Source organism: Musca domestica, unplaced genomic scaffold, assembly GCF_030504385.1.
Source record: "Musca domestica strain aabys unplaced genomic scaffold, Musca_domestica.polishedcontigs.V.1.1 19, whole genome shotgun sequence".
In the NCBI taxonomy this organism is placed as follows: Eukaryota; Metazoa; Arthropoda; class Insecta; order Diptera; family Muscidae; genus Musca; species Musca domestica.
In genome coordinates this window covers 10,221,278-10,247,742 of record NW_026712245.1, presented here as the reverse complement: position 1 = coordinate 10,247,742, position 26,465 = coordinate 10,221,278, and the positions used below count along the sequence as shown (strand labels likewise).

The window sequence follows — 26,465 nt, the reverse complement described above, 5'->3', positions numbered from 1 at the left end:
TAGTGGAAATACTGGGATGGGTAAAATATGAAGAGAACCAGATGCTTATTTTGGATTTTATAATCGTTTTTGGTTATTCAAAATTTTGACCCTTTGTGGGGGAGGTACCAGAGGAAATGGTCCGATCTCCACCATCTTTATAACAGATGTTGTGTTGACGGAAACATTGAGATGTACCAAGTCTGAATGGAATCGGATGTTAATTTCGCGTTTTATGAGCTCCATGGATATTCAAAATTTTGACCCTTTGTGGGGGGAGGTACCAGAAGTAGTGGACCTATATATTCCATCTTCATACCAGAACTTGGGGTAATGTAGTATGTGATTTGAAGACAATCGGACTCATGCATCACATTTTCTAAGAGTTATAATTATTCAAATTTTTGAGCCTTTGTGGGGGAGGTACTTGTTGGAGTGGACCGATATTGTCCATTTTCGCACCAGACCTCACACAGATGTAAATATTAAGATTTGCAAAGTTAGAGCAAAATCGGATTATCCTTCCTCCTTATGGGCAATAATACATATATATATTTTTTTTTTGAAAATTTTGCCAGAAGAATTGGACCGTTATTGCCCATCTTCGAATTAGGAGCTAGAAGATGCTCAACTTGTGTAGGGGAATCACAAAAAAGATAATACCGACATATCCTAAAATTAAACCAGGACTTTTTTTTGATAAATATATTGAGATACACAAAGCCTGAAAAAATCGCCGACTTTTTCGCATGCATAAGGGTTATAAGTTTTCAAGGTGGGGAAGATTATTCCTTAGTGGGAAAAATACCTGAGAAGTGGGCCGATAAATCCATAACTCACATCAGATCTCTGATTGGAAGTGTGGTGATAAACAAAGTCTGAAAAATGTTTACTTGTTTGACATGTTTTTAGATTTATAATTATTCCAAATGTTAACCTTTGGTGGGGGAGGTATCGGCGGAATGTGCTGTTATATTCCATTTTCACAGCCGATCTTATGTGAGAAGAAATATTGAGATGTTCCGAGTTTGAAAGTGATCGGATGCAAAATTCACGTTTTATGAGTTATCCAAAATTTTGACCCTTTGTGATGGAGGTACCACCAGAAGGAGTAGTACGATATATTCCATATTTACACCAGATCTTTTGCTAATAAAAATATTAAAATGTGCCGCGTTTTATTCATTTCGATTTTTATGAGCTTCAAGACTATTTAAAATGTTAACCCTTTGTGGTGGAGGTATTTGAAGGAGTGGGTCGCTATATCCCATCTTCAAACCAGATCTTTTGTTACTAGAAATATTGGAATGGGTGGATTTGAAGAGAATCGCATTTTATGAGAGTTATATTTGTTCAAAATTTTGACCCTTTGTTTGGGAATTATTTTCTGTGAAATAGTTGACCTTTTGTGGGGGTTCAGGAAGGAGCGGACCGATATTGCCCATCTCCGAATTTTTATTTTGATACTTTTAGCGACATTATTGTTTCAAATTTTGTATTTGAAGTTCGAAATGGATACTACAGCCTATGACAGAAAATTGTCCGCGCAGGTCCACGTCTTCGTATAGCCCTATTACACCTATTACTATTACGTCCCGAACATGCAGCACAAACACTCAGATCTAAAATATCTTTCAAATAACTCATGAAAAAAAAAAATAAAATAAATTGAACAACGGAACTAGATATAAGACGGTGGTTTCGCTGGAAAGTAAAATGTATAATTCGAAGCGTAGGGAGATTACAGTTTGCCATGTTTAAGAATGCACAAAAAATAAAGAAAGGTTATTATTCCATTCCCAAATGTGTTGGTCATTTTGTTAATTTTTTGATTACATTTGTGATTTTTGAAATTTAGGTAAATATTACCGACTTATATGTAGTAAATAAAGCCGTAATGACATTTCCTAAGACCCTCTCCATAACCTGGTATACTTTGGACTAGGGTAATTATAATCAAAAAAATACATGTAAATCTCTCACTTACTTATCATCCTTATCGTATTTGGGGAACGTGACATTATTCAACAGCACCGACGATTCACTCTGCGGCTCAGCTGATATACCCTGAGCACGTTGCCGCTGAAACGATTGACCAGATTTACGTACACCGCCGACAATGACGGCGGCCGCCGCCGCTCCGCCCACACTTCCCACACCGCCACACGGCGTCGAGGCACCGCTACGCGAAAACGGAAAAACACTCTGAAACTTGTCCAGATGAGATTTAAGTTCGGCTATTTCGTTGTCTTTGTATTGGAGGGCTCGTTGCATTTCCTGTATCTTCAGGTCCTTGGCCTGGATACACTGGAGCAAACGCTCCTCCTGAGGTGTGGCCGGCACATAGGATGAACTGGTATTGCTGCTGTGTAGATTGAAACCACCACCGCCTGCGGTTGGGTCCAAAACAGTTCCCGCACTGACTGTGGTCGCCGTGGCGTTCGGCGTCGAGATACACAGACCCTGCATCTGGGCGGCCAGGAGTTTTTGTTGGGCACAAAAATCGGTGGGTGTGGTAGCGGCGTAAACCGCTGTGCCAGGCGTTGTGGCACTGGTGGGCTGTTGTAGGATGATCGGTGTGCTGGATGGAGCGGTGGCGAAAAGGCCCTGCGTCTGAGCCTGCAACTGTTGAAGTTGCTGGTAGCGTTGCTGCAGTTGCAACTCCTGCTGGTGTAGATAGTTGCGTGCCTGGAGATTGGGATCGGTGTTCAGTTGTTGGGCCCCCGTGGGCACGGTACCGTAGATGAGCGTGTGCGTTAGCACGTCCGTGGGATTCAATGGCAAGGACAGACGTATGGCGGCACCCGTACTACCATCGATTAGTGCGCCACCGAGCGCTTGCAAATTATTGTTGTTCACGAGGCCCAGATCGGGTTGGAACTGGATGTTGGCATTTGGTTCTTGCTGCATTTTAGCTGATGATGTTTCGGCTGCCTCGTCGTTAGATGCGCTGTCGGCTGGTGATGAGTCGTCGTCGTCGACGGCTTTGCCGTTGGCCAACGGTGGCTGCGACTCTCGATGTTGTGTATCGCTTTTGCTGTTGCTGCTGTTGTTTTTGTTCGCAGCTACGCTGTCTGCTTCTTGACTAATGGTTTGTTGTTCTTTTTGATGATGATTCTTGGCAATATCTTCGTCAGGTGTTTTGTGTTGTTGTTTTTGAGTTGGAAGCGTTTCCGCCGGACTGCCTGAAGATTGTTTTTCCAAAATATTTACTTGGGGCGTGGGTGTTTTGCTTTCTTCTGTCGCTGTCGTTGCTGCTGCTGTTGGTGTAGCCTTCGTTGCTTCCACCACACGTGTTGCGGAACTCAACGAGCCGATCTGACTATGCTGGTGATCTTTTAAATCTAAATTATTTTTTTTGTTGCTGTTGTTATTTCTATTGTTGTTGTCTACGAGTGCTGAGGCTGACGGTGGATCCAGGGCATTAATGGAGGCACCATTCGTTGGTCCCAGTCTGGCAACGGTTGTGTATGTCGTGGCGACTGTCGCTGGTGCTTGTTGGCGAGGTGCTAGTGTTGTGACTGTGCTCTTTGCTGCTGCTGTTGTTGTTGTTGTAAGGTAGGTACAGGTAGGACTTGTGGTGATGACACTGGTGGTTGCTGTTTTAGCATTTGTTGTTGTTGTTGCTGCTGCTGGTGTTGCGGGGGTACTATTGTTGTTTGGCTTGCCAATATCGGCATAGGTGTGAAGTTGATGTTCCGGCCTTCGCTGGAAAGTAGCATTATTGGCACTGTTGTTATCTGTTTGGGCTGGCCTCTCTCTGGCGAAGCACAGCCGATCAAAACAAATGCGCATGCAAGCGATTTTGACGTTCAACCGCAAAAACGTTTATCACAACGATTTCCACAAAAGCCCTGCAAAGAGACAAAACAAAAATAATAATACCACGTTATTAATAGTTGTTAATTGATATGGAATACAAATGTAATTGTTGTAATGGGAGGTAGGGTGATGGGGCGGGGCAAAAGGGGAGATAAGTAATGAATTAAGTCGATATACTCTGGTTATCAGTTAGATAGCGCCACAAAGACCTATTGAACAATCGATTTGTTGACTGCAATATTAAAAAATATAAATATGTTTGGCGGTGCGAGGCACATGATTGAGAATATTAAAAAATTCTTATCGCAATGACTTGTAATGGGTTATGTCTTTGGGTAAGACCTGTGGGTGGGAAAGGCTGGCAAAATGAGGATTATTTTCAATTCCAGTTTGAGATAGAAGATCGCACTCTTTTAAAACCTCTAAGGTAGGTATTTTGTGGAACGTCTTTTATAGGAGTATTGTACATCGGAGACTTTCTAACAATATATAGCATCCCTTCAAAAATCTCACATATAGAGGCATTTATTTACCATAGCGAAACCTTTTATAGTAAAATAAAAAATAACCATTCCTGTAAAATGTAAAAAAAAAATGAAGGAAGATTAGACATTTCATAAGAGTCAGGGCGTCTCTATGAGTATGTCCCTAGTATCTACGGATTTTTGCTTCAAGCAAAAAAGACCTTTGAAAGACAGAAAGTTTTTTTTTTCATATTTCTGAGCCAAAATGAGCTTCGCCGCGGAACATAATTAACGAGCTTTCTTAAGGGAGCACACATTTTGATAATAAAATGCAATGACTTGCAATCATTTTTCGTTTACAAGGCGATTCGTGGTTAAATTATAGACCAAAGAAGACGTTTGACAGTGAAAAACACGAAACATGCGTGAGGTGTTTACGCTAGTGTTGCCAAAAATATGATAGCTAAAAAATCACCCTTTACAATATCTTTTCCTTTGACACCCTGACTCCTTTATCTGGTGGTCTTTTCCTGACTTATGCTAAATTTTGTCTTGCTAGGTCGGTCAATAGGGTTGCTAACCAATACCCCATGCCCGAAATTGGTACTTCATTAGATGGCGCGCAATGTTGAATGAAGGCTTTGTGTTACCATCCTTGGTCTTCTGGGCGTAGTTTAGCATAAATGTAAGCAGTTTCGGTCGGTGCTAGATTTCAGGAGAGGATCGCCTGTCTCCGTCATATAGGCTACGTCCTATGCAGGGTCAAACGTCTGTATTTCGGATACAGTTAAATCTTGGTCTTGATTAAGATAAAAAACGGATTTGAGCGTTTTGTCCTTCAATCGCGATTTGAGACAACAATCCAAATGAGCGGTTGTGTTACATTTTTTACTGTAGAAGACTAGAGATTCGGAACTGTACTCAATTCGAGCGGTTGGTTTCTTCTCTCAAAATTTAGTCCTCGTAGACAGAAAGATTTGGTACTGAACCCGATCCGAGTTGTTGCTTTCTCATCTAACTTTTACACAGGTGATTAGACCAATTGTGGCATATGCCTTTTTATTGGCTAACGTTATGGCTCTACACCCCATCCGTAAAGCAGACGGGTCCACAAGTTTCATTCCTAGAGGTCTTCAAGGCTACGTTGACCAGTTATGAGCTCGGAAACATTTTTCGAGTTGAATGGAAATGAGGGTCTCCTGTTTTACAGTAGGAGATTCTTTGATTTGGACTGGAAAAAACTGGTGTACAACTCAGAGCAGCTTCACTAAGTTACTTTTAAAATTTTGTAAGTTCTTACCGCCGATCTAATAGTCACAGAGAGTATAGATGATTTCGATAGCTCATATATGTGCCTCGACAAAATAATGGTTTCAGACGCCATCTATCTTTGGTATTAATCTGTATCAGGACATTAGTACTTGGTCATCTATCTATTAGTCTGTCGAAAACATTGTTCATCAAACTCATGTTGAATTTTAAGATGGGAAATATTGATACATTCTGTCCTGTACGTTTACCACAGGGTTCAAAAAGCGTTCAAAAATGGCATGTAAAAAAGCAGCTAAGTTCGGCCGGGTTGAACTTTTATTATCTTCTCCATTTTGAAGGAACATTAAACATTTAAAAAAAAAATCAGTAAAAAAATACCTTTCAAATGAAACCCCTCATGTGGGAGTTATACAAAGACGTGGTCCTTTATGAGTATTTTTTTGGCCTTTAGTACCAATTCCAAACTTCAAATTCGAAATTTTAAAAAAATACCGAATATCGAGAGGTACCGTTATATGGGGGCTATATGAAGACGAGGGCCAGGATACGCGATTTTTGTAATAGGCTGTAGTACCTATTAAGAACTTTGAATGCGAAATTTGAAACAATTCTGGTGAATAAAGTCTCTAAAATCATGAAAATACCGAATGTCAAAAGGTATCGTTATATGAGGGATATATGAAAACGTGGACCAACCTGGGCCTTTTAAGATCTTACTGGCACATTTGTGCAAAATTTTAGTCTTCTACATCAATTCGTTCCATAGATAGCGTGATTGCAATAGACATACAGACTTACATCGCTAGAATTTTACGCTGATCAAGAATATATATATATATATAGTTTGTTGGGTCTGATATGAGTATTTTGAGGAGTTACAAACGGAATTATAAAGTTTATATATTCTCCATAGTATGGTATATATGGTATAAAAAACATAATTATACAGAGAATGAATATTTAATGTACCCATACGTTGCACCCTGCAACATTTCGGCTATATCCAATTTTCAATAATCATAATTTTCTAAAAATTGGAAAAATGCCCCCGATTCTCTTTATTCTGTGAACTATTTAAATATTTCTATTCAAGTTAGGTCTAGAGAAGTAATAATATATGTCGGTTCTCCATTTACTAAAAAAGTAACGTACGCTATGCTCTTGTATTTTTCGAACTGCAAAATTTAGGATTTCTCTTGATAGGTCCCCTTTTAGAAGTCTCTCAAACATAGACCAATTTTTATGTTCTTATTAAGTATGAAGACCAATAACAGGACAGCTATAGAAGAAGCTTAAATGGCCTCCAATAAGTAAGTCCATTGCAGATTTTAAGTTGCAGTATGGCTTAATCAGTTCTTCAAAAGATGTAAGAGCTTGTATTCATGAAGGCTGTTATATATTGTAAATTCATACAAATGATTTAAAATTATGATTTCTATATCATCAGAAATCAATTTCTCTTCAATGAACTTGTGGCTAATCCCTGACTAATATATTTTACTTTCCCATAAATTGACATTTTAACAATTTAAATTCTTATCAAAATTGGCGATAATCGGCTCATAAATCAGAATTAACAAATTAATGCTTTACCCTGATACCGGCTAAAATAAATATCACAAAATAAACGGATCGTGTCCCTGATTTATAGCCGATATTAAACATTCATATGATTACTCAGAATAATGATACTATTTCGGCATTTTTTCTACTCTGCTAATAATTCTACAGTTTTTAGACTTTAAATAAATGGTTGATGCATTAAAATTTAATTTGTTTCGCTCATCGATTAAATGCGGGCCGGCCAATTAAATGCCTTGCATGGAATCCATTAATGCGTGCCGAAACATGTGTTTTAAATTTGAGTGCATTCGTCCCAGAAATGACGAAGCCACTAAAAAAGGTAGGTTAGTACTTTTTCCCGAGTTTTAATGAAACGCGCAATTCAAATAAATTAAAAATGAAAACAATTGATAATAACAAAAAAATGACACTTGCTGCCGCTGCTGATGATGATGTTTCATTTAATTCATTTTATTTTTTGTTTTTTTTCTTTTTTTTTGCTTTGGGCGTTACATAATATTGTCACGGTGCCAGTATCGGTTAGGAAACGCGTCAAAAACACCCGGCAGTTTTGAAGTGGAAATTTACTGCGCCCATTTATTATAAAATAAATTTATTTGTTTTTATAATCAGATTTGCCGCAATCATTTGTATTTGACTTTTCGAAACGTAATTTTATGATTGATTTATTGAAATGATTTAAAAATAACTCAAAATTGTATTGGAAATATATGGAGGGTGATCTGACCGTTTGGTATGTATTATCACTACCTGTAATTAATACATCGTTTGTTTTCTTGCACATCAGTCACTCATTACTCACTCAAAATGTTTCAAAATTATTGACAATTGTTTTGATTTAAAAAAAATATATATAAATGTTTTTTTTTTTTATTTCAGATTCTTTGACCTTTTTATACAAATATATCTTTCGAAGTGAACCAGAAATAACAAAAGCATATTCGTCATCTGTGGGTACCCTCAAACAAAGTTCTCACAAAGAAAGTTCGTAAAAGTTCTAGCATGGAATGATTTAAAAAACCATTGAACTTTACGATTGACTGGAATTCGTCGGACAAAGATTCGATTATTTTGCACAAAGCATTAATACGTCGAATCCTCAATAATTAATTTATGTTGTTTAATAAGGAAAACATAACAAATATCGCCTTTGAATTATAAGTGAAAAATAAAAGAGAATTAAAAAAAATCACAATTGTTGCCCTTTTTTAAAATACATATTTTTAACGAATATTCCAAAAAACCCGACGAGTTTTAATTTGAAGGTCCTTAATAATATTTAATCTTAACGTAATGTATATTCTATTCTACACCATTACCCATAAAAAAATCTTGAAAAATAGAATTTATGTCTAGTAAAGAAGTATTTGAAATATATTTAAAAAATGGATTCTTAACCAGGGAGTTCGTAACATAATATTCTGAAATCCTGGATCAATATTTTCTGATCAGGTTCTTAGAACTTATATTTTTTTAATTTGTTTATTTATCGAAAACGTTTATTTTTTGCCTTTTTTGCATAAAATTTTTCAGTTTCACTTTCAATATTGAATTGTAGATTTTGTAATATTTGTTTATATCCTAAAACACTATGAGGCCATAATTTATGAGGATTGGGTCGGGCCATAATAAAATTCTATTTTTTTGAACATGGTAAAAAATTTCGGAAATAGCATCAAATTTTAGAATAACTTTAGATTTGTTCGAATAGTCACCTTTGGCACGAATTATGGCCTTAAAACGGCCAATGAAACCGTCAAATATTGCCCGAATGTTGCGGTATTTTGGCCCATTCCCGGCGAACCGCTTGCTTGAGGTGATCGAAACTTTGGCATTTATTAGTGCCAACCTTGCTTTCCAAATTACTCCAGACACAATAGTCTAACGGATTGGTATCCGGAGATTTTGGTGGCCATTGTGCGCTGGAAATGAAGCGAGGAACCTCATTTTGTAACCTCCATCACCATGGCCGGCGCATGAGTTCTGGTGGCCAATCGAAGGTGCACATTTTCTGCTGACCTCTTTGGCAAGTAAACACGATCATTTTGTTTGGTTGCAAACTGCTGGACAACGAATGTTTTCTCATCAGAGACGGAGAAAATCAAATTCGGCAGTTCACCACTTTCGGCCAAGCGAAGCAACTCTTTAGCTCTTTTGAGTCTATTTTCTTTCTGTTGCGGTGTAAGTTCTTACACTTTTTTGATTTTCAATGGCTTTACCCCGAGCTCATTTTTCAATATTTGCCGAATAGAATATTGCGATATGTTCAGCTCACGAGCCATTTTTCGGCCACTGCGACGCGGATTTCGTTTCTTTACTTTTCGAACCATTTCTGCTGATGTTGCTGTTTTCTTCCGTCCACTTCCTTTACGTCGGGCTACGCTACCAGTATCACGGTAACGAGCGATGGTACGAGACTCAAAAGATTTATTCACATTTAAATGCTGGAGTGCTCTAATGATAGCCACTTGTGGTTTTCCAGCCAAATATAAAGAAATCACACTATCACTCTTAAATTCCAGCACGAATAACTTTTTTTCTGGAAAATTCTCCAAAATGCTTTTGTACGAATGTAAACAATATAATGAGCTGTCACTGGAATAATTTTAACAGCTGTCGGACGAGTGGCTTAGAAATGACAGTAGTCTGAAGTTGGTTGCACGGTTTTTCATCTCATTCTGTACAAAAGTAATTATTCGTCGTAGATTGTGATTGTAATTTGAAACATTTCCGGTCTGCAATGTCGCTAAAATCATCAAAATGTCGAATATTGAGTGCTGCCGTTATATGGGAGATATGCGAAAACCTGAGACGACATGACCCATTTGCAAAGTTAACCTGCTTAATTACTTGTTAAGAAATAAATATTTTCGGTACATAAATTTAAGAATTTTTTAAGAACATTAATAATTTTTAAAACCTTTCTGATCAATAATCGTCAATATTTTTCAAATACTCTAAAGATTTTCTGGCCGACAATTTCAGATTTTTATTTCATTTTTATGGGACTTTTGATTTTTAAGAAAAATTGCCCATGGTACGGAAAAAAATTCTCCACTATATAACTCGGAAAATCGACTCACAAAGAATCTTCTATTCTGTGACTTTATATGCGCACGAAGATCTTTTATCTCAAAAAGGAACTTTACACCCCCAAAAATTTTCCATTGACTGTATAGTAAACTTTTTCCTAATATTGACAAAAATTGTGGAATGGATCATATAGGAGAGAAGTGGATCAATATTTCCTACCTTCGAACTCGATATGAGTGTTAAAACATTGCGAATTACAAATCGAATGGACTCGTACAAAAGTATCTTCCCATGGATGGAAGAACACTGCTAGATCCACTCCAAATGTTGAAAAACAGAAACAGACAAAGAGAAAAAAGGATCAGACTCTGACATAACCGAAATTGTAATATGAGAACCCTCAGCTTAACGACTGCAGAAGACATATATAATTTTATACAATCAAAAATGAGCGTGATGAACCAAATCTCTTTGGCCGAAATTCGCTTTGGTGCCTTTGGAGTCAATTTGTCCTCTTGGTTCCTTAAACACGAAGAGTATTTATTCCCAACGCGGAAGAAATAAATTTATTTGAATATTATTGAACATATTGGGAATGCTTGGGCCATTCTTTTACAATTAAAATCATTAATTTTATATTCCATCACAATAGCTATGTTGGCCATCCCCTTGCCGATAATATTTTTGTTTTGTTACACAACTTCCACTTTTGACCCTCATATTTTTGAAATGAGTCCCATATTTTTTTGTTTATTTATTGAATTGAGAATAGAAAAACAAAATAACAACGACAACAATAATAATTTTGATATTTTAGCAACGAATTAATTCATTTATCATCACCATTAGCTGCCGAGACAAACTGTCTCCTCAATAAGTGGCAATTAAATGAAAACAATTTACCACCACCAGCAGCAGCATTCAGACATCTCCCATCTAGGCTCTTCCACATCAGCTCATCTTCGATCGGAACAAAAATTTAATTCATTAAACTGAATTAATTGGCCGACATTCAGAGGGCGTTCATTCAACTGTCAGCGTCGTTATGTTCCGACGACAGCGGCATCGCGATCAAAATGATCATTTTCAGTTGCTGACAATTACAAGTCAATCGAATTGTAAATGGAAACAATGCCAAGCTAAAGTATTTCCGTCCCCAATGAATGCCACCATCCGCATGGGGACCAAGTGCCTTGGTGGTTGGATAAGTCCACAAGACGGGGAAGTTAATAAAATGCCATACATTGTAGCGTTAATGATCTGCGGATGAGCAGACCTGTTTCGATGTTCTTCCACTTGCATTTGAGCCATCATTGACGCTTATTGCATTAAGAAGTGCAATCTATATGTTCATGTCATGTTTTGAAATAATTATTGTAATTGTAATAATTATAGATTGTAGCTACATGTGGCGGTCCAAGACAGCGGCTTTAAATTATTGTTTTTATTTTTTTCCTGCTCGCAGCGTGTTAATTTTGACATGATCCGATGCTTGTAACAGCAACAGCTTGGACATGGAGAGCACAATCTCTCTATTTAAGACAGAAAGGATGTGTTGGAGCAGAATATTTTATAGATTTTTATTGTGATCGGATAGCGATATGAAATTTAAGATTAAAAAAGACAAAAACTGTGTTTTTTTTTATAAATAAGTCAACTTCTATTAGAGAAGATCTCCTCATGCTCTATGAGAAGGCCTTGCGGTCTTCTATAAATGAAGACCTTTCGGTCTCCCATAAATGAAGACCTTTATATCTCATTTTTACGAGACTTTCTAGTCTTCATTTCTTATATGAGGAAACCTTCTAGTGATTTTTCAGAGAAGACCCTCCTGTCTGCTCTCGGAAGACCTGGCTTTCTATGAGCAGACCTTCTCGTCTTCTATGAGCAGATCTTCTCGTCTTCTATGAGCAGACCTTCTCGTCTTCTATGAGCAGACCTTCTCGTCTTCTATGAGCAGACCTTCTCGTCTTCTATGAGCAGATCTTCTCGTCTTCTATGAGCAGACCTTCTCGTCTTCTATGAGCAGACCTTCTCGTCTTCTATGAGCAGACCTTCTCGTCTTCTATGAGCAGACCTTCTCGTCTTCTATGAGCAGACCTTCTCGTCTTCTATGAGCAGACTTTCTCGTCTTCTATGAGCAGACCTTCTCGTCTTCTATGAGCAAACCTTCTCGTCTTCTATGAGCAGAACTTCTCGTCTTCTATGAGAAGACCTTCTGGCCTTCTCTGAGAAGACCTTCTGGCCTTCTCCGAGAAGACCTTCTGGCCTTCTCTGAGAAGACCTTCTGGCCTTCTCTGAGAAGACCTTCTGGCCTTCTCTGAGAACACCTTCTGGCCTTCTCTGAGAAGACCTTCTGGCCTTCTCTAAGAAGACCTTCTGGCCTTCTCTGAGAAGACCTTCTGGCCTTCTACGAGAAGACCTTCTGGCCTTCTACGAGAAGACCTCCTGGCCTTCTACGAGAAGACCTCCTGGCCTTCTACGAGAAGACCTTCTGGCCTTCTAAGAGAAGACTTTATGTCTTCTATGGGAAGACCTTCTGGCCTTCTATGAGAAGACCTTCTGGCCTTCTATGAGAAGACCTTCGGGCCTTCTATGAGAAGACCTTCTGGCCTTCTACGAGAAGACCTTCTGGCCTTCTACGAGAAGACCTCCTGGCCTTCTACGAGAAAACCTTCTATGAGAAGACCCTCTCCCCTTCTCTGAGAAGATCTTATGGTCTTCTATGATAATACCTTCTGCCCTTCTCTGAGAAGACCTTCTGGCCTTATGTGAGAAGTCCTTCTGGCTTTCTGTGAGTAGTCCTTGTGGCCTTCTATGAGAAGTCCTTTTGGCCTTCTATGAAAAGTCATTCTGGCCCTCTAGGAGAAGACCTTCTGACTTTCTGTGAGTAGTCCTTCTGACCTTCTATTAGAAGACCCTCTGCCCTTCTCTGAGAAGATCTTCTCGCCTTCTATGATAAGACCTTCTGGCCTTCTATGAGAAAACCTTCTGGTCTTCTATGAACTGAGACCTGCTGACCTTGTCGTCTCCTATAAGAAGACTTTCTGGACTCCTCCTTGTCTTATAGGAGAAGACCTTCTGACCCTTTATGAGGTGAGACATGCTGGCTTTCTATAAGGTGACATCCGCTGGCTTTCTATGATAAGACCTTCTGGCCTTCTATGAGAAGTCATTCTGGCCTTCTATGAGATATTGATATGCAATACTGTTAAGATGACCGTCTCGTCTTCAGTGAGAAGATCTTTTCCTCTTCTATTAAGGAAGACCTTTTCATCTTCTATGAGAGAGACCTTCTGCTCTTCTGGGAGGTCCTATTGACTTTTTCTACTGACATTCTAAAGATTACTCTTTGATCTTCCAGGAGAATACTTTCTATAAATCTCTATTGTTCTCCTATGAGAAAATGACTGATTTTCTATAAATCTCCAATAATTAGGCTTTTCCACTTTCAGCAACATTTGCATAAATTTTCAAAAAAAAATCTAAAATATTTTAAATTTAACAAAAATATCTAAATGACATAAAACGTTAATTAAAATATTTAAACAAATTTTGATTTACAAAAAAAAAAAAAAAAAAAAAAAAAAATTAACTTGTTTATACACCGCTAAGCTGCAGCGACCACCACAAATCGCAATGAATGAATAAAATCATTATTGTGTATTGTGGTGTAGCCCGCCTTGCCGAACACTTGTGGGGCTTGGAGGAAATCGAAAACACACAAAAATTCGTCGACAACGCTTTAATGGCAATGTCTTGGCCCATTACCATAATTAGTGGATGTAGTAATTTGTTGTAATCACTGTGACGATGTAACGAGCAAGCCGAACTTGTTGTTGTTGTTGTTGCTTATTGGTTGTTTAATTTACGTTTTGGCTGTTTTGTTTTGAGGAATTTTATTTGAATACGTTAAGGCCAGAGGCGTTACATTACATCCCCGACCTGAGAGCGGTGCCTGTAAACAATTTAAAATCGAATTTTATTTGTTTGTCTGTTTGGCTGGCTGGCTGGCTCGTTCGCTCGTTGTACACGTATAAATAAATATTGTTGTTTATAGACACAGATTCCAACAACAACAAAAACTACAAGAACGAACTACATGAAAATTTCGCATATTTAAAATTTACAACAAAAATAGTGATAGGCCCGAACGAAACACAATCCAAGTATTTATTTTTCTCGACATGTTCCAAGTGATCTGTACATGGGAATCGTGCGTTTACATAGAACATGTTTGTTGTGTTTACCAATTGTTGCTGTTGCTGTTGTACAAACCAAACACATAATCGGGCATATAGAACTTTTTTTTTGAATACAGTAAAACTTCGCATATGAGGGCAATAGAACCAATGGAAATTTGATGTTAAATTTATTGCAACAAAGATAAATTATTCCTTCAGCCACACTCAGAAATCATCAGCTGTATAATTTTGTAAATAACCCCTCCGTATGGGTGAAGGTCGCCTCACTGTACATTTTCTCTTTCTATTTCTGCCCCTAAGTGGCAGAAAGTTATTCTAAAAATATTTCTCAAGGCCAAAATAATTCTGAGTTTTTTTTTTCAGTTTGTAACAAAATATGAAAAATAAAAATTTTTTTTTTTTAAATGAAAACGTAAACTAACCGCTGCATGATCTAAACATTGTCAACTTGAAAGAAACTAGTTCGGAAAATAAAAAAATAACAGAAATAGAAATGTTTAGCTGGCGGAAGAATTGTGACTACCGGCTAGGCTGATGCCAGTGTTCTGTGAAATGTCACCGCTCATTGACAAGACAAAATACGATCACTGCAGGCTGTTGTCAAGTTATTCCGCCCAAAAATTTGATATGTTTTTCATTCAGTGAAACCGTTAAAGGAATTTAATCAGCCGTTACGAATGTGAAGTGGATTTCTATTGGAATCAGTTAGAAAAACTATAATAATATAATATCTACGGAAATATTAAAAGCATAGAAACCGTTTTAGACATTTTTAAATATTTTCTGTAACGAAAAATTGAGATTTTCTGGCAGGCTTTGGAATAAAACTGGAAAAAAATATTCAGACAGTTTTATAACTGAAGAAATATTTAGATATTCAGTAGCTTTTCTATATCGTCAAACAATGGAAGCTTTTGGGATGCAAGGAATATGGGTAGCCGATTAATTCAATTATATACAGTAGAAAGAGCTTGTTTTTAGACATGAAGAATATTACATAGCAAATTTGCTACGGTAAAAAATATGTTCTACAAAGGCGAATAAAACAAGCAGAAAAAGTACAAAAGCCGGACAGGGCCGACTTTATCTATATACATATGAAAGAGTAAATAATGAGGGACTGACTGATTTATAAACGCTCTGGCGAAGTGGCTGATGCTAGAATCTTGGAAATTCGTGCTAAAAGGGTACGAAAAGAACCCTTTAAATACTTTGTATTGGACAAACAGAATGAGATAGAATTCTGAAATTTGCACAATAAGTACAAAATGGCACTAAATTTGGTATTTGGTAAGCAATTGAGTTGGAAGTCTAAAATTTGGCATTTGGATACCTTTTACGTGACTCGGTTGATATATGGCGTGGGATTTTAAAATTCTTTAGCAAGAATAAGAAAGGGTACGAAAAGTACTAAAATTAACATAACAACGGGGAACAAATATCAGTCTGTTTTGCCGATAGATGTATATTTTGACTTCTGTTTTGATTATTCCAGCTGTTTACACTATCTATGAATTTGGTTCCGAAGGAATGGGCTAGTATTGTCCATTTCGCATCGGACCTAAATAAACATGATATAATATTGCGACGTGCCAGTTTTGGATTATATTGACTACTTCCCTCACTTTATATGAAATATGTAATAAATTTTAGAAAATTTGGTGGATCGAAGTATTTAATTTTCGAACATCATCTATAAAATATTGGTATGGCAAAAATTGCAAGAAAATCGACAATTTTTTACGAAATATAAATTCCATATTCATATTTCTGGTTGATAGAAATATTTAGATATAGTAATTTGTGAAGAATCGCTTACTTGTTTTGCAAATTATGATAGATAAAAGTATTGAAAATTGTGACCCTTTGTGGGTGAGGTACGAGAAGTGGTTCGCATTTATATTTTATCTTCACAACTGCTCTTGTGTTAGCAAGAGAGTTGGACGTTTATTTCGCTTTCTTTGAGCGTTTTCTTGAACCTTATGTGGGGGAGGTATCAGAATAAATTGCCCGATCTCCAGCATCTTTAAAAAAGATATTGTGATGCTAAAAATATTGAGATGTGCCAAGTCTGAATGAAATCGGATGTAAATTTCGCTTTATGAGCTTCGTGGATATTCAAATTTTAACCATTTATGGGGAGGTACCAGAGGGAGTACGCCGATATATCCCATCTTCACAGCAGATCTTGTTTTAGTAGAAATAATGGGATCTGCGAAATTTTAAGGGAACCGGATGCTTATTTCGAATTTTATGATCGTTTTGGTTATTCCAAGTTTTGATCCTTTGGGGGGGTGGCCCAATGGAATATTCCGATCTCTACCATCTTTTTAACGGACCTTGTGTTGTGTCTGAATGGAATCGGATGTTAATTTCGTGTTTTATGAGCTTCATGGATATTCAAAATTATAACCCTTTGTGGGGGATGTACCAGAAGGAGTGAATCGATAGATTCCATCTTCACACCAGACCTTGGGTTAATAAAAATATTGCGATGTGTGTAATTTGAAGACAATCGGAATCATACATCACATTTTATAAGAATTAAAAATACTTTATGGAGTGAACCAATATTGTCCATTTTCGCACCTGACCTAGCGAATATTTTAGGATTTGCAAAGTTGAAACAAAATCCGATTATACTTTCTCTTTTTGTTCAGTAAATTATTTTCTTTAAACAGTTGACGTTTTGTGGGGGGGTACCGGAAAGAGCGGACCGATATTGTCCATCTCCGACCTATATCTAAGTTTGACCATAATATTAGGTTGTACCAAGAATGGATCAAATCGGATACTGCGTTCAAGAGTTATCGTGCGCACCAGCCAGCCTGACACACAGACGGACGGACGGTCATCGCTAGATCGACTCCATATGTCCTGAAACGGATTTGGTCCAAAGAGACCTAGGGTCTAAAACCGTTATATCAAGAAGGCACGTTTTGGCGTATCAAATTATATATACCCCCTCTCTGTATATTTGGCTGAGGGTATTATGAGTACTTTGTAGGATCTTGTTTTATCTTGGGAAGTTTATGTGGAATATTTCTTCTTCTTTTGAATATTTCACTCTCGTCCTTAAACAAAATTTGCGCGCTTACCTATCCCAAAAATAAAATATAATTAAATAAGTTGTGGTAAGAGATAACTTTTCCTAGGGAAAACGTCGTGCCAAGTGATTCAAATTCCATAACGAGCGTACGTGAAAACACACTTCTGCTGAGCTTTTAACATTTTTGCAAATATTTGTTTTTCACAACAATTTTTATTCTTTTCAGTATTTGCATTTATTTGATGTGATGAATTTTGTTAACAACTTTTAACTCTCCTTAGAAAATGTATTCCTGGCAAATCTAAGTTTTTTGTTTTTAGAAATAGATGATTTTTTCATAAAGAAAAATGTTAAAAAAAATATTGTTCAAAATTCGATTCGAAGAATTTTTTCCTGTTTTGTTAAAAATTTCCTTTTAAATTTCAAATTCATAACCTTTTCAAAAAGCACCAATGTTTTGTTATAAGTCCCACTATTTAGCCATTAAATTTCTTAAAAATAGAGAATAAAGCTAAAAAGGTGGCATACATGAATATATGTGACGAAAAAGGACACTTTCAGATATCTACATGTGAAAATCTTCTTGGTCTTTAGACATTATCGAACCCGATAAATAAGTGTAAATGGAGCAGAAATAAATTATGTTGTTTCTTAAAGAAAACTATTCTACAACTATACAACTCTTTTGAACAATTTTCAATATATAAAAAAACTTGCCTGAATACTGCTAATTAGTGAAGTTGTTCGAAAGCCAAAACAAGTGTCTCTCATTTTTAAAAATTTCGAAACACATAAAAATCAAAAAATTCGCGGTGTAATAAAAATATCAAATTTGCTGCTCAATTTTTTTTTTATAATTTTTGTATTAATTAAATTTTATAACCCACCCAATTAACCTCATAAAACTGTTCCCACATTGCCAACAAATACCTGATTTTTTTTCAAAAATGTAATGTCATTCACCTAACAAAATAAAAACTATTTTCCAAAAAAAAAAAAATGTTTAAAACCATAAAATTTCAAATGAATAAAAATAAACCGAAATGAAATGCATGCACTTGCATTTTTTTCGGCCATTTTTGGTCAATCTACATAAATTTAATTTAAGATAAAAATAATTCAATACTTCCCTCATCGTAGCACACAAAAAAACCGGCGAATAGCGTTTATCAAATCAAGCGATAAAAACAGTGGGTTAGACCCAAAATTACAACTTGTAGCTGGGCTGGGATTTCGAGCAATGCTTGGCAAGAAAATCCAGCCAGCCATCCATCCAGCCACGATGTGAAACATAAATGTTTGTGGCCTGCAGAGTTTGTTGACAAATTTTTATTCAGAATATCTAGACAAGACATCTTTATGGTGATCTCTGTCTCGGTTTCTCGCTATGGATGTCTGTCTGCCTGTTTGCCAGCTTGCGATGGGCCTGCCGGGCCAGCCCCGCAGTCACACATTTAGTTGCTAATTTTATGTGGTGCAAAGGTGGTTCTGGCATTCGACATTTGATATTCTGGTTGGCTTTTTTTTTTCCTAACAAACCGTTGCAAACGAAATGCCAAGCACCAGCAAACCTGAGGCCGCCTGAGCCGGCTCCAATGCCCCAGCATTGAATCTCCAACACCACCACATGCTGTGTCATGCCATTAGATATCCGTAATTGTTGCAACATTTCCATGTGATTATCGTTAATTTTGTGCTGTGCGGCGACAAAACAAAACGTTTCGTTGCAGAATGCAAAGCGAGCGCAAAAAAAAAAAAAAATAGAAGAAAAACGCCATCCCTCCTACTGGTCTAGCGTTTATAATGGAGTGCGTTAATTTTTAGCTTCGTGTTGTTGTTGTTGCTGTTATGTTCAACAACTAGTCAAAAGTAAAAACAGCAACAACGCATCGAGCCTAGAATGCAAACGTTTAAAACACCTAATAAGTTATTTAAAATCAGCAGTCTGTGGGCTTACGCATTTTTTACACTGGCGGTAAAAAGTGTACATGCATTTTAAACTTCAGTACTCTTACAGAGTAAAAAACAAGCACAATGCAGGATGAGATAAAAAATATTGCAACAAAGTTAAAACACCATAATTTTTACATGGAAAAAATGGTCACCTTTGGCACGAATTATGGCCCTCAAACGGCCAATGAAACCGTTACACGCTGCTCGAATGTTGCTCTGCAGTATTTTAGCTCATTCCCGGCGAAGCGCTTACTGGGGGTGATTGACACTTTGGTATTTTTTAGTGCCAACCTTGCCTTCCAAAATACTCCAGACACAATAGTCCAATCGGTGTATCCGTAGATTTTGGTAGCCATTGTTCGCTGGAAATGAAGCGAGGAACCTCATTTTGTAACCATTCTTGGGTGGTGCTGAGTCCTGTTGGAAAGTCCAACGTCTGCGGCCAAAATGTTTGCGTGCCAAAGGCTTTAATACACCCTCCAGAATATTTTCGCGATAATATTCGGCATTTATTCTGATGCCAGGGTCGATAATTATGAGCGGAGAGCGACCATCGGCTGTTATGGCGGCCCACACCATCACCATGGCTAGCGCTTGAGTTCTGTGGGCAACCGATTGTACAAACTGCTGGACAACGAATGTTTTCTCATCGGAGAAAACCAAATTCGGCAGTTCACCAATTTCGACCAAGCGAAACAACTCTTTAGCTCTGTTGTGTCTATTTTCTTTCCGTTGCGGTGTAAGTTCTTGAACTTTTTGGAATTTCAATTGCTTTACCTCGAGTTCATTTTTCAATATTTGCCAAATGGAATATTGCGATATGTTCAGCTCACAAACCATTTTTTCGGCCACTGCGACGCAGGTTTCGATCAAGTCGCTTCTTTACGTTTCGAACCCGTTCTGCTGATGTTGCTGTTTTCTTCCGTCCACTTCCTTGACGTCGGGCTACGCTACCAGTATCACGGTAACGAGCGATGGTACGAGACACAAAAGATTTATTCACATTTAAATGCTGGAGTGGTCTAACGATAGCCACTTGTGGTTTTCCAGCCAAATATAAGGAAATCACACTATCACGCTTGTATTCCATCGCGAATAACTTTTCTTCTGGAAAATTCTCACCAAAATGCTTTTATACCCTTGTAAACAATATTATGAGCTGTCACTTGAATAATTTTAACAGCTGTCGGACGAGTGGTTTAGAAATGACAGCAGTCTGAAGTTGGTTGCAGTTTTTTCATCTCTCCCTGTATTGCAAAATATAAATATCAAGGTATTGCTTTCTAAAGTATTAAGGCATATCAATTAATTCAAGCCTTCTAGAAGTGGGGTTGGGTTGATACAAACGCATTGAAAGGATCGTTCACTTTAGGAAAAATCTCTAAAAAAATTTCCGATTTCTATAAATTTTTATCTTGAAGTTTTACGGCCAGAGGTTCCCAAAAATCCCTAAAAGTCATTTAGTGATGTGAACAAAATCAAAAGAAATTTTTAATTTGCAGTGTTAAACATTCACCGTACATTGTATTTTAAGACACGCACGTACACACAATTTTCTCGTGCCGCAATAAAGTTGCAAACAAACAAAAACCCGAACCTTGTTTGGTTGGCCAAATGTCCGTTTAATGCTCGGTCACAAGGTATTCCACATCGGCGCACCAACACTCTTTTAACAGCGGCGGCAGCAGCAGCAACTCCAACGTACTGGCTGTAATATCTGTAGGTATGTATTTATGTTCAAATATACGAATAATGACACATAATTGCATTGTATCCGCATCCAATCAGCTCCGAGTATTTTGAAGTTACTGTCGTTCGATTGGCTGTTTTGGAGCTGAATATTTGAATTTTAAACGCGACACAAACATCAATCAAATGCAAATTCATTCAATTCAATGAAATGCAAATGTTGTTGTTAATGTTTGACTTGAGGCGTTGTAATTGCAATTGAAATGCGTTGGTAATGTGGTCTGTGATTGGAGGATGGAAAATATTGGGAGTTTGTAAAAATGGATTTTACAACACAATGGAAAAATTCAATAAAAAAAATGCCAATCAGATGCCAACACGAAAGTGAATGTGCAGAATTTATTATAACAGAATCGATAATTTAGACAATATCTATAAAAATTTGCACCTGATTTATAGCCTTCCTCCTTTTTGAAGGACGGTTTTCGGTTTTCCAAACTGGGTTTTCCTCAGCCAACATTCGATTATTTAAATAGGTTTTGACATCTGTTATGATTATTCAAATTGTTAAACCTCTATGTGTAAGTTCGAAGAAATGGGCCAATATTGCCCATTTCGTGTCGGATCTAAATAAATTTGATATAAATATTGTGACGTGCCAGGTTTGGACTAGATTGGTTACTTTTAGAAAATTTAAAAATGTGCATGAGGTACGAGATATAGTCGACCGAAGTTTTCCATTCTCATAATTCATCTAACACATATAAAAATAATGGTACGGGCAAAATTACAAGAAAATCGAACACATGTATCCAATTTCATGCGAAATAATAAATTGCGATAAATTACATATACATCTCAGATTTCTGGTTGAGAGAAATATTTAGATGGCAAGTTGCAAAGAATCGCCAAAATACTCCAGACACAATAGTCCAACGGATTGTTATTCGGAGATTTTGATGGCCATTGTGCGCTGGAAATGAAGCGAGGAACCTCATTTTGTAACCATTCTTGGGGTGGCGCGTGCTGAGTGCGATGGTGCTGAGTTCTGTTGGAACGTCGAAGGTCTGCAGCCAAAATGTTTGCCGAAGGCTTTACAACCTCCAGAATATTTTCGCGATAATATTCGGCATTTATTCTGTTGCCACGGTCGATTACTACGAGCGGAGAGCGACCATCGGCTGTTATGGCGGCCCACACCATCACCATGGCCGGAGCTTGAGTTCTGGTGGCCAACCGAATGTGCTCATTTTCAGCTGACCTCTTTGGCAAGTAAACACGATCTTTTTGTCTCTTTACAAACTGCTGGGCAATGAATGTTTTCTCATCAGAAACGGAGAAAACCAAATTCGGCAGTTCACCACATTGGGCCAAGCGAATCAATTGTTTAGCCCTTTTGAGTCTATTTTCTTTCGGCTGCGGTGTAAGTTTTTGCACTTTTTGAAATTTCAGTTCAAAATGTTGACCCTTTGTGGGGGAGGTACCAGAAGGAGTGGATCGATATATTCCATTTTCACACCAGATCTTAAGTTAATAAAAGCATGTGTGTAATTAGAACTTTGTGTAATTTGAACTTGACACTTGTGGGGGAGGTACTTGATCGAGTGGACCGATATTGCCCATTTACGCACCCGACTAAGGCAAATTTTAGGATTTGCAGAGTTGGAGTGAAATCGGAACATTCTCTCTCTTTCTGTGCAATAAAATATCTTTTGGAAAATGTCGGCCTTTTGTAGGGGGTGTACCAGAAGGAGTGGACCGATATTGCCCATCTCCGAAAATGATCGAAATTTGATAATAATATCACGATCTACCAAGTTTGGACCAAATCGGACACTCCCTTCGAGAGTTATTATACGCACCAGCCAGTCAGACAGACGGACGCACGGGAATCGCTAGATCGACACCAAATGTTCAGAAACGGATTTGGTCAAAAGAGACCTGGGGTCTAAAACTGTTATTTCGATGAGGTGCGTTTTGATCGTATAAAATTATTTATACCCTCTCTAGCCATATGAAGAGATATATATAATGAAGAAATAAAACTCTATGGATTTGTTGGCTGTCATATATGGTTTCTTGATATTTTTAACTATGCGTCGAGGAAGACTAGGCCTCAGAGAGAGAGAGAGAGAGAGAGAATCACAATTCTTAACGATTTGCAAGGTTTGAGCTTCACAAAATGTTTCCTTTGGACATGAGAGCTTCAACATTTGGGACACATAACAGCAAATTTTAACGCGCGTTTCTTCCTTTTGTTTTGCCTTCCATCATTTTGCTGTGTTAGAACGTGGTTAATATTTTTTTATTAAAAAAATGCACACAGTTTTATTACATAGTTTTATTGCATATCATTTGATAACTTTCATTGAATTTCAATAACAAAACAAAAACATTTGAATTCTCGTCCACATATATTCTAATAACTTCCGCTTTTTTAAGGAGAAGATTCATTTCCAATGGCATTTATCAGGGATGAAAAAATAAACAGCAACATCGTCGTCATCGACATCATCATTGCCTATAACTGGCTCACTCGCTAGTCATCTTAATTTGTTGTTGCTGCTGTTTTTGTTATTGTTTTACTTTTTTCAGTTATTTATAGCGAATATAAAATGGAAAACAAACAAAAAGTATATTTTGTTGTTGCTGTTGTCACTGCTCGGTTATTGTTTCTGCTGCCGGGTTTTAATTGGAAATTGAAAACAAAAACAATTTAAGCCAATCAAAATCAACAAATATTACACTAAATCAATTGAATGACAAGCGGCGCAAAGCGATGACTGCAGCAGCAGTACTTTTTCGCATTTCAATTTAGTTGCTTATTTTGTTTGTTTGTTGGTGTTGGTGTTTGTATTTCTATTATTTTGTATTTAGTTATCATCGTAAAAATCTTGAACACACACACAAACGTACACTTAAGATACAATACAATATCACTAACTTAGCTGACTTTAACCCTTTCAGTGTCAATGAAAATTTTTATCGAGATAAAAATCTGAAATTCCGTACTAATTTACTAAAATGTGCTCAGAAATTCGAAAACGAAACTAATAGAATAGAACTGCAATATTTTTAAATAGCGAACGTGTCTGTTATTAAAAAATATCAAAAATAACGGTTCGTAAGAAAAACAAAAAATGACAAAGAAAGAGAGTACTTTTAAATGTCAAATATATTTGACAAAAACACTGAAAGGGTTAACCCTTTCTTTATCTCGACAAAAATTTTCATTGACACTGAAAGGGTTAATGAACAGAGACTAACAATTTTTGTGTTGCCATTTTGTTCTTTAAATCGACCAAATTTTGAAAATATTGTAAAAATTTGGGAGTTAAATTGGCTGGTCAAGTTCGAAGATGGGCTATATACGGTCCACGATATCGTATGGCCCCCATATAACGGTACGCCCCGATATTCGGTATATTGATGATATTAGGCAAAATTTTCAATGAAATTATCTGAAAAACCACAAAACGGGTTCCTTCTGAGTATTTCCTGAAAGAGTATTGTATATAGGTCCACGATATCTTATATCGCCCATATAACCGTACATCCCTATGTTGGGCATTTTGATGATTAAGCTAAAATTTTCAATGGAATTGTATAAAAATCTATGCCAGAAGTTACTTTTAAGTACAAATGGTTATATAGGTCCAAGATATCGTATAGCCCACATACAACGGTACTCCCCGATATTCGATATTTTCACGTTTTTAGGGACATTGTTTACCGGAGTTGTTTCTAATTTCGTATTTAGAGTTCCTAATAGGTACTGCAGCCAGTGACAGAAAATTGTCTATGCAGGTCTAGGTCTTCGTATAGCCCCGATATAACGGTACCTCATTATATTCGACATTTTAATGATTTTAGCTACATTATTCACCGGATTTTTTCAAGTTTTGTATTTGAATATTATAACGGCTTATGACAAAAGTTGCCTATGCAGGTCCACGTTCTCGTATACATCCCAATATAACGGCTATATTCGGTTTATTTTTTATTTAACAGAATGTTTAACGCATTTTATTTTTTGGAGAATTTCCAAATTAGTTTCAAATGGTGGAGGGTATTCAAAGTTCGGTCTGGCCGATATTACTGTTTTTTTTTTCTTGTTTCCTATTTCATCAAGTTCTAGTTTTTGGATTTTCATATCCAAGAATACCTTGTTATGATGATATTATCTTATAAACTGTTTTAAATGTTGATTCTACTCTTAAAATTTAATATTTTGGAAATTGCCAGCCACTGTATATTTTCCCTCAATTTCAATCAGCAAGGAGTGCGCAGTGGGTATGAGTAATATGAAATACATGAAATCACTCATACCTTTAGGAACTGGTGGCCTATATGTGTCCACCTTTTTCGACTTCAATTACTTTGATGTTACTATTCTTGATAAGGATGCCTCCTGTGGACGGTCTGGTCATTTAGACAAACGACTCCAAGATGGATTGTGTATTCTGCACTAACCCAATGATTAAACACTCATATCAGCTTAATGACACTTGCAGCCATTTTCTGGCAGATATTCTTGCAACCAAGAAGGCATCCGAAATGGTAAAAGAACTTAGCAATAGGAAAGCAGGACCAGTGACAATGTATGTCAAACCTATCAAGTCAAGTGCCATTAAATCGAGAACTATTCCTAAATTCCCAGTCGATTGATATACAGATTGACTACTTAGGCTATATGAAGATGAAGAAGAAGAATATTTTGAAGATGGTCCATGTTATCCAACAACAGACCTAAGATATAGAAACTCTTACGTTCTTCTCAGATATAGATCCCTTCATCATTTACAAGTTTGCCTAAAATATTCCATGGCTAGACAGATCCACCCTTTTGTCTATTCGAAACTGATCTATTATAATGTAAGAAGACTCATCCAAATCGAATATATCTAACTTTTTTTATGAGATTATTATTTTTTTTATTTGGTGCTTTGTTGGGTAGGAGCGGATCGATATGGCCCATCTTCGCTCTAGATCTAATGCTGATAGACTTTAAACCTTTAATTCATTTTACATTTTAAAAGGCCTATGATTGTTAGAAATGCGGAGCTTTGGTGTGGAAGGTAACAGAAGTAGTAGGCCAATATTGACCATTTTCCACCTAACCTAATTTCGTCAATTTTTACTGATTAAAGGGGTGCCCTATAGGGAAAGGAGTGTCTGATATTCATATTTTTCAAGATTTTTTGGTGCATCAAATCCTAAAGTACGCAAACTTTGATATATAATACGAAACAAGTACAAACTTTCCAAACAAAATACAACAAAACAAATGTAACCTCTTCGATTTGGATTTTTGTGCTCAAATATAACGCATCTATGATTGAAATACCAAAACATGGCAACACCGATTAAATATATATCAATAACATGTCGATTTACTTGCTAGCTGAATACATT

At 36.9% G+C, this 26,465-nt stretch overlaps 1 protein-coding gene across 4 annotated transcripts in view; it reads right to left on the bottom strand.

Moving 5' to 3' along the window:
* Nucleotides 1-26,465, bottom strand: part of LOC101900584 (cGMP-dependent protein kinase, isozyme 2 forms cD4/T1/T3A/T3B) — a 163,053-nt gene that overhangs the window by 86,111 nt on the left and 50,477 nt on the right. For all 4 annotated transcript variants that reach the window (XM_059121272.1, XM_059121273.1, XM_059121271.1 and 1 more), the window contains one exon: nt 1,967-3,833. In XM_059121272.1, the coding sequence (XP_058977255.1) occupies nt 1,967-3,774 (1,808 nt within the window). In that variant the 5' untranslated portion in view covers nt 3,775-3,833. The remainder of the gene's footprint in view (nt 1-1,966; nt 3,834-26,465) is intronic.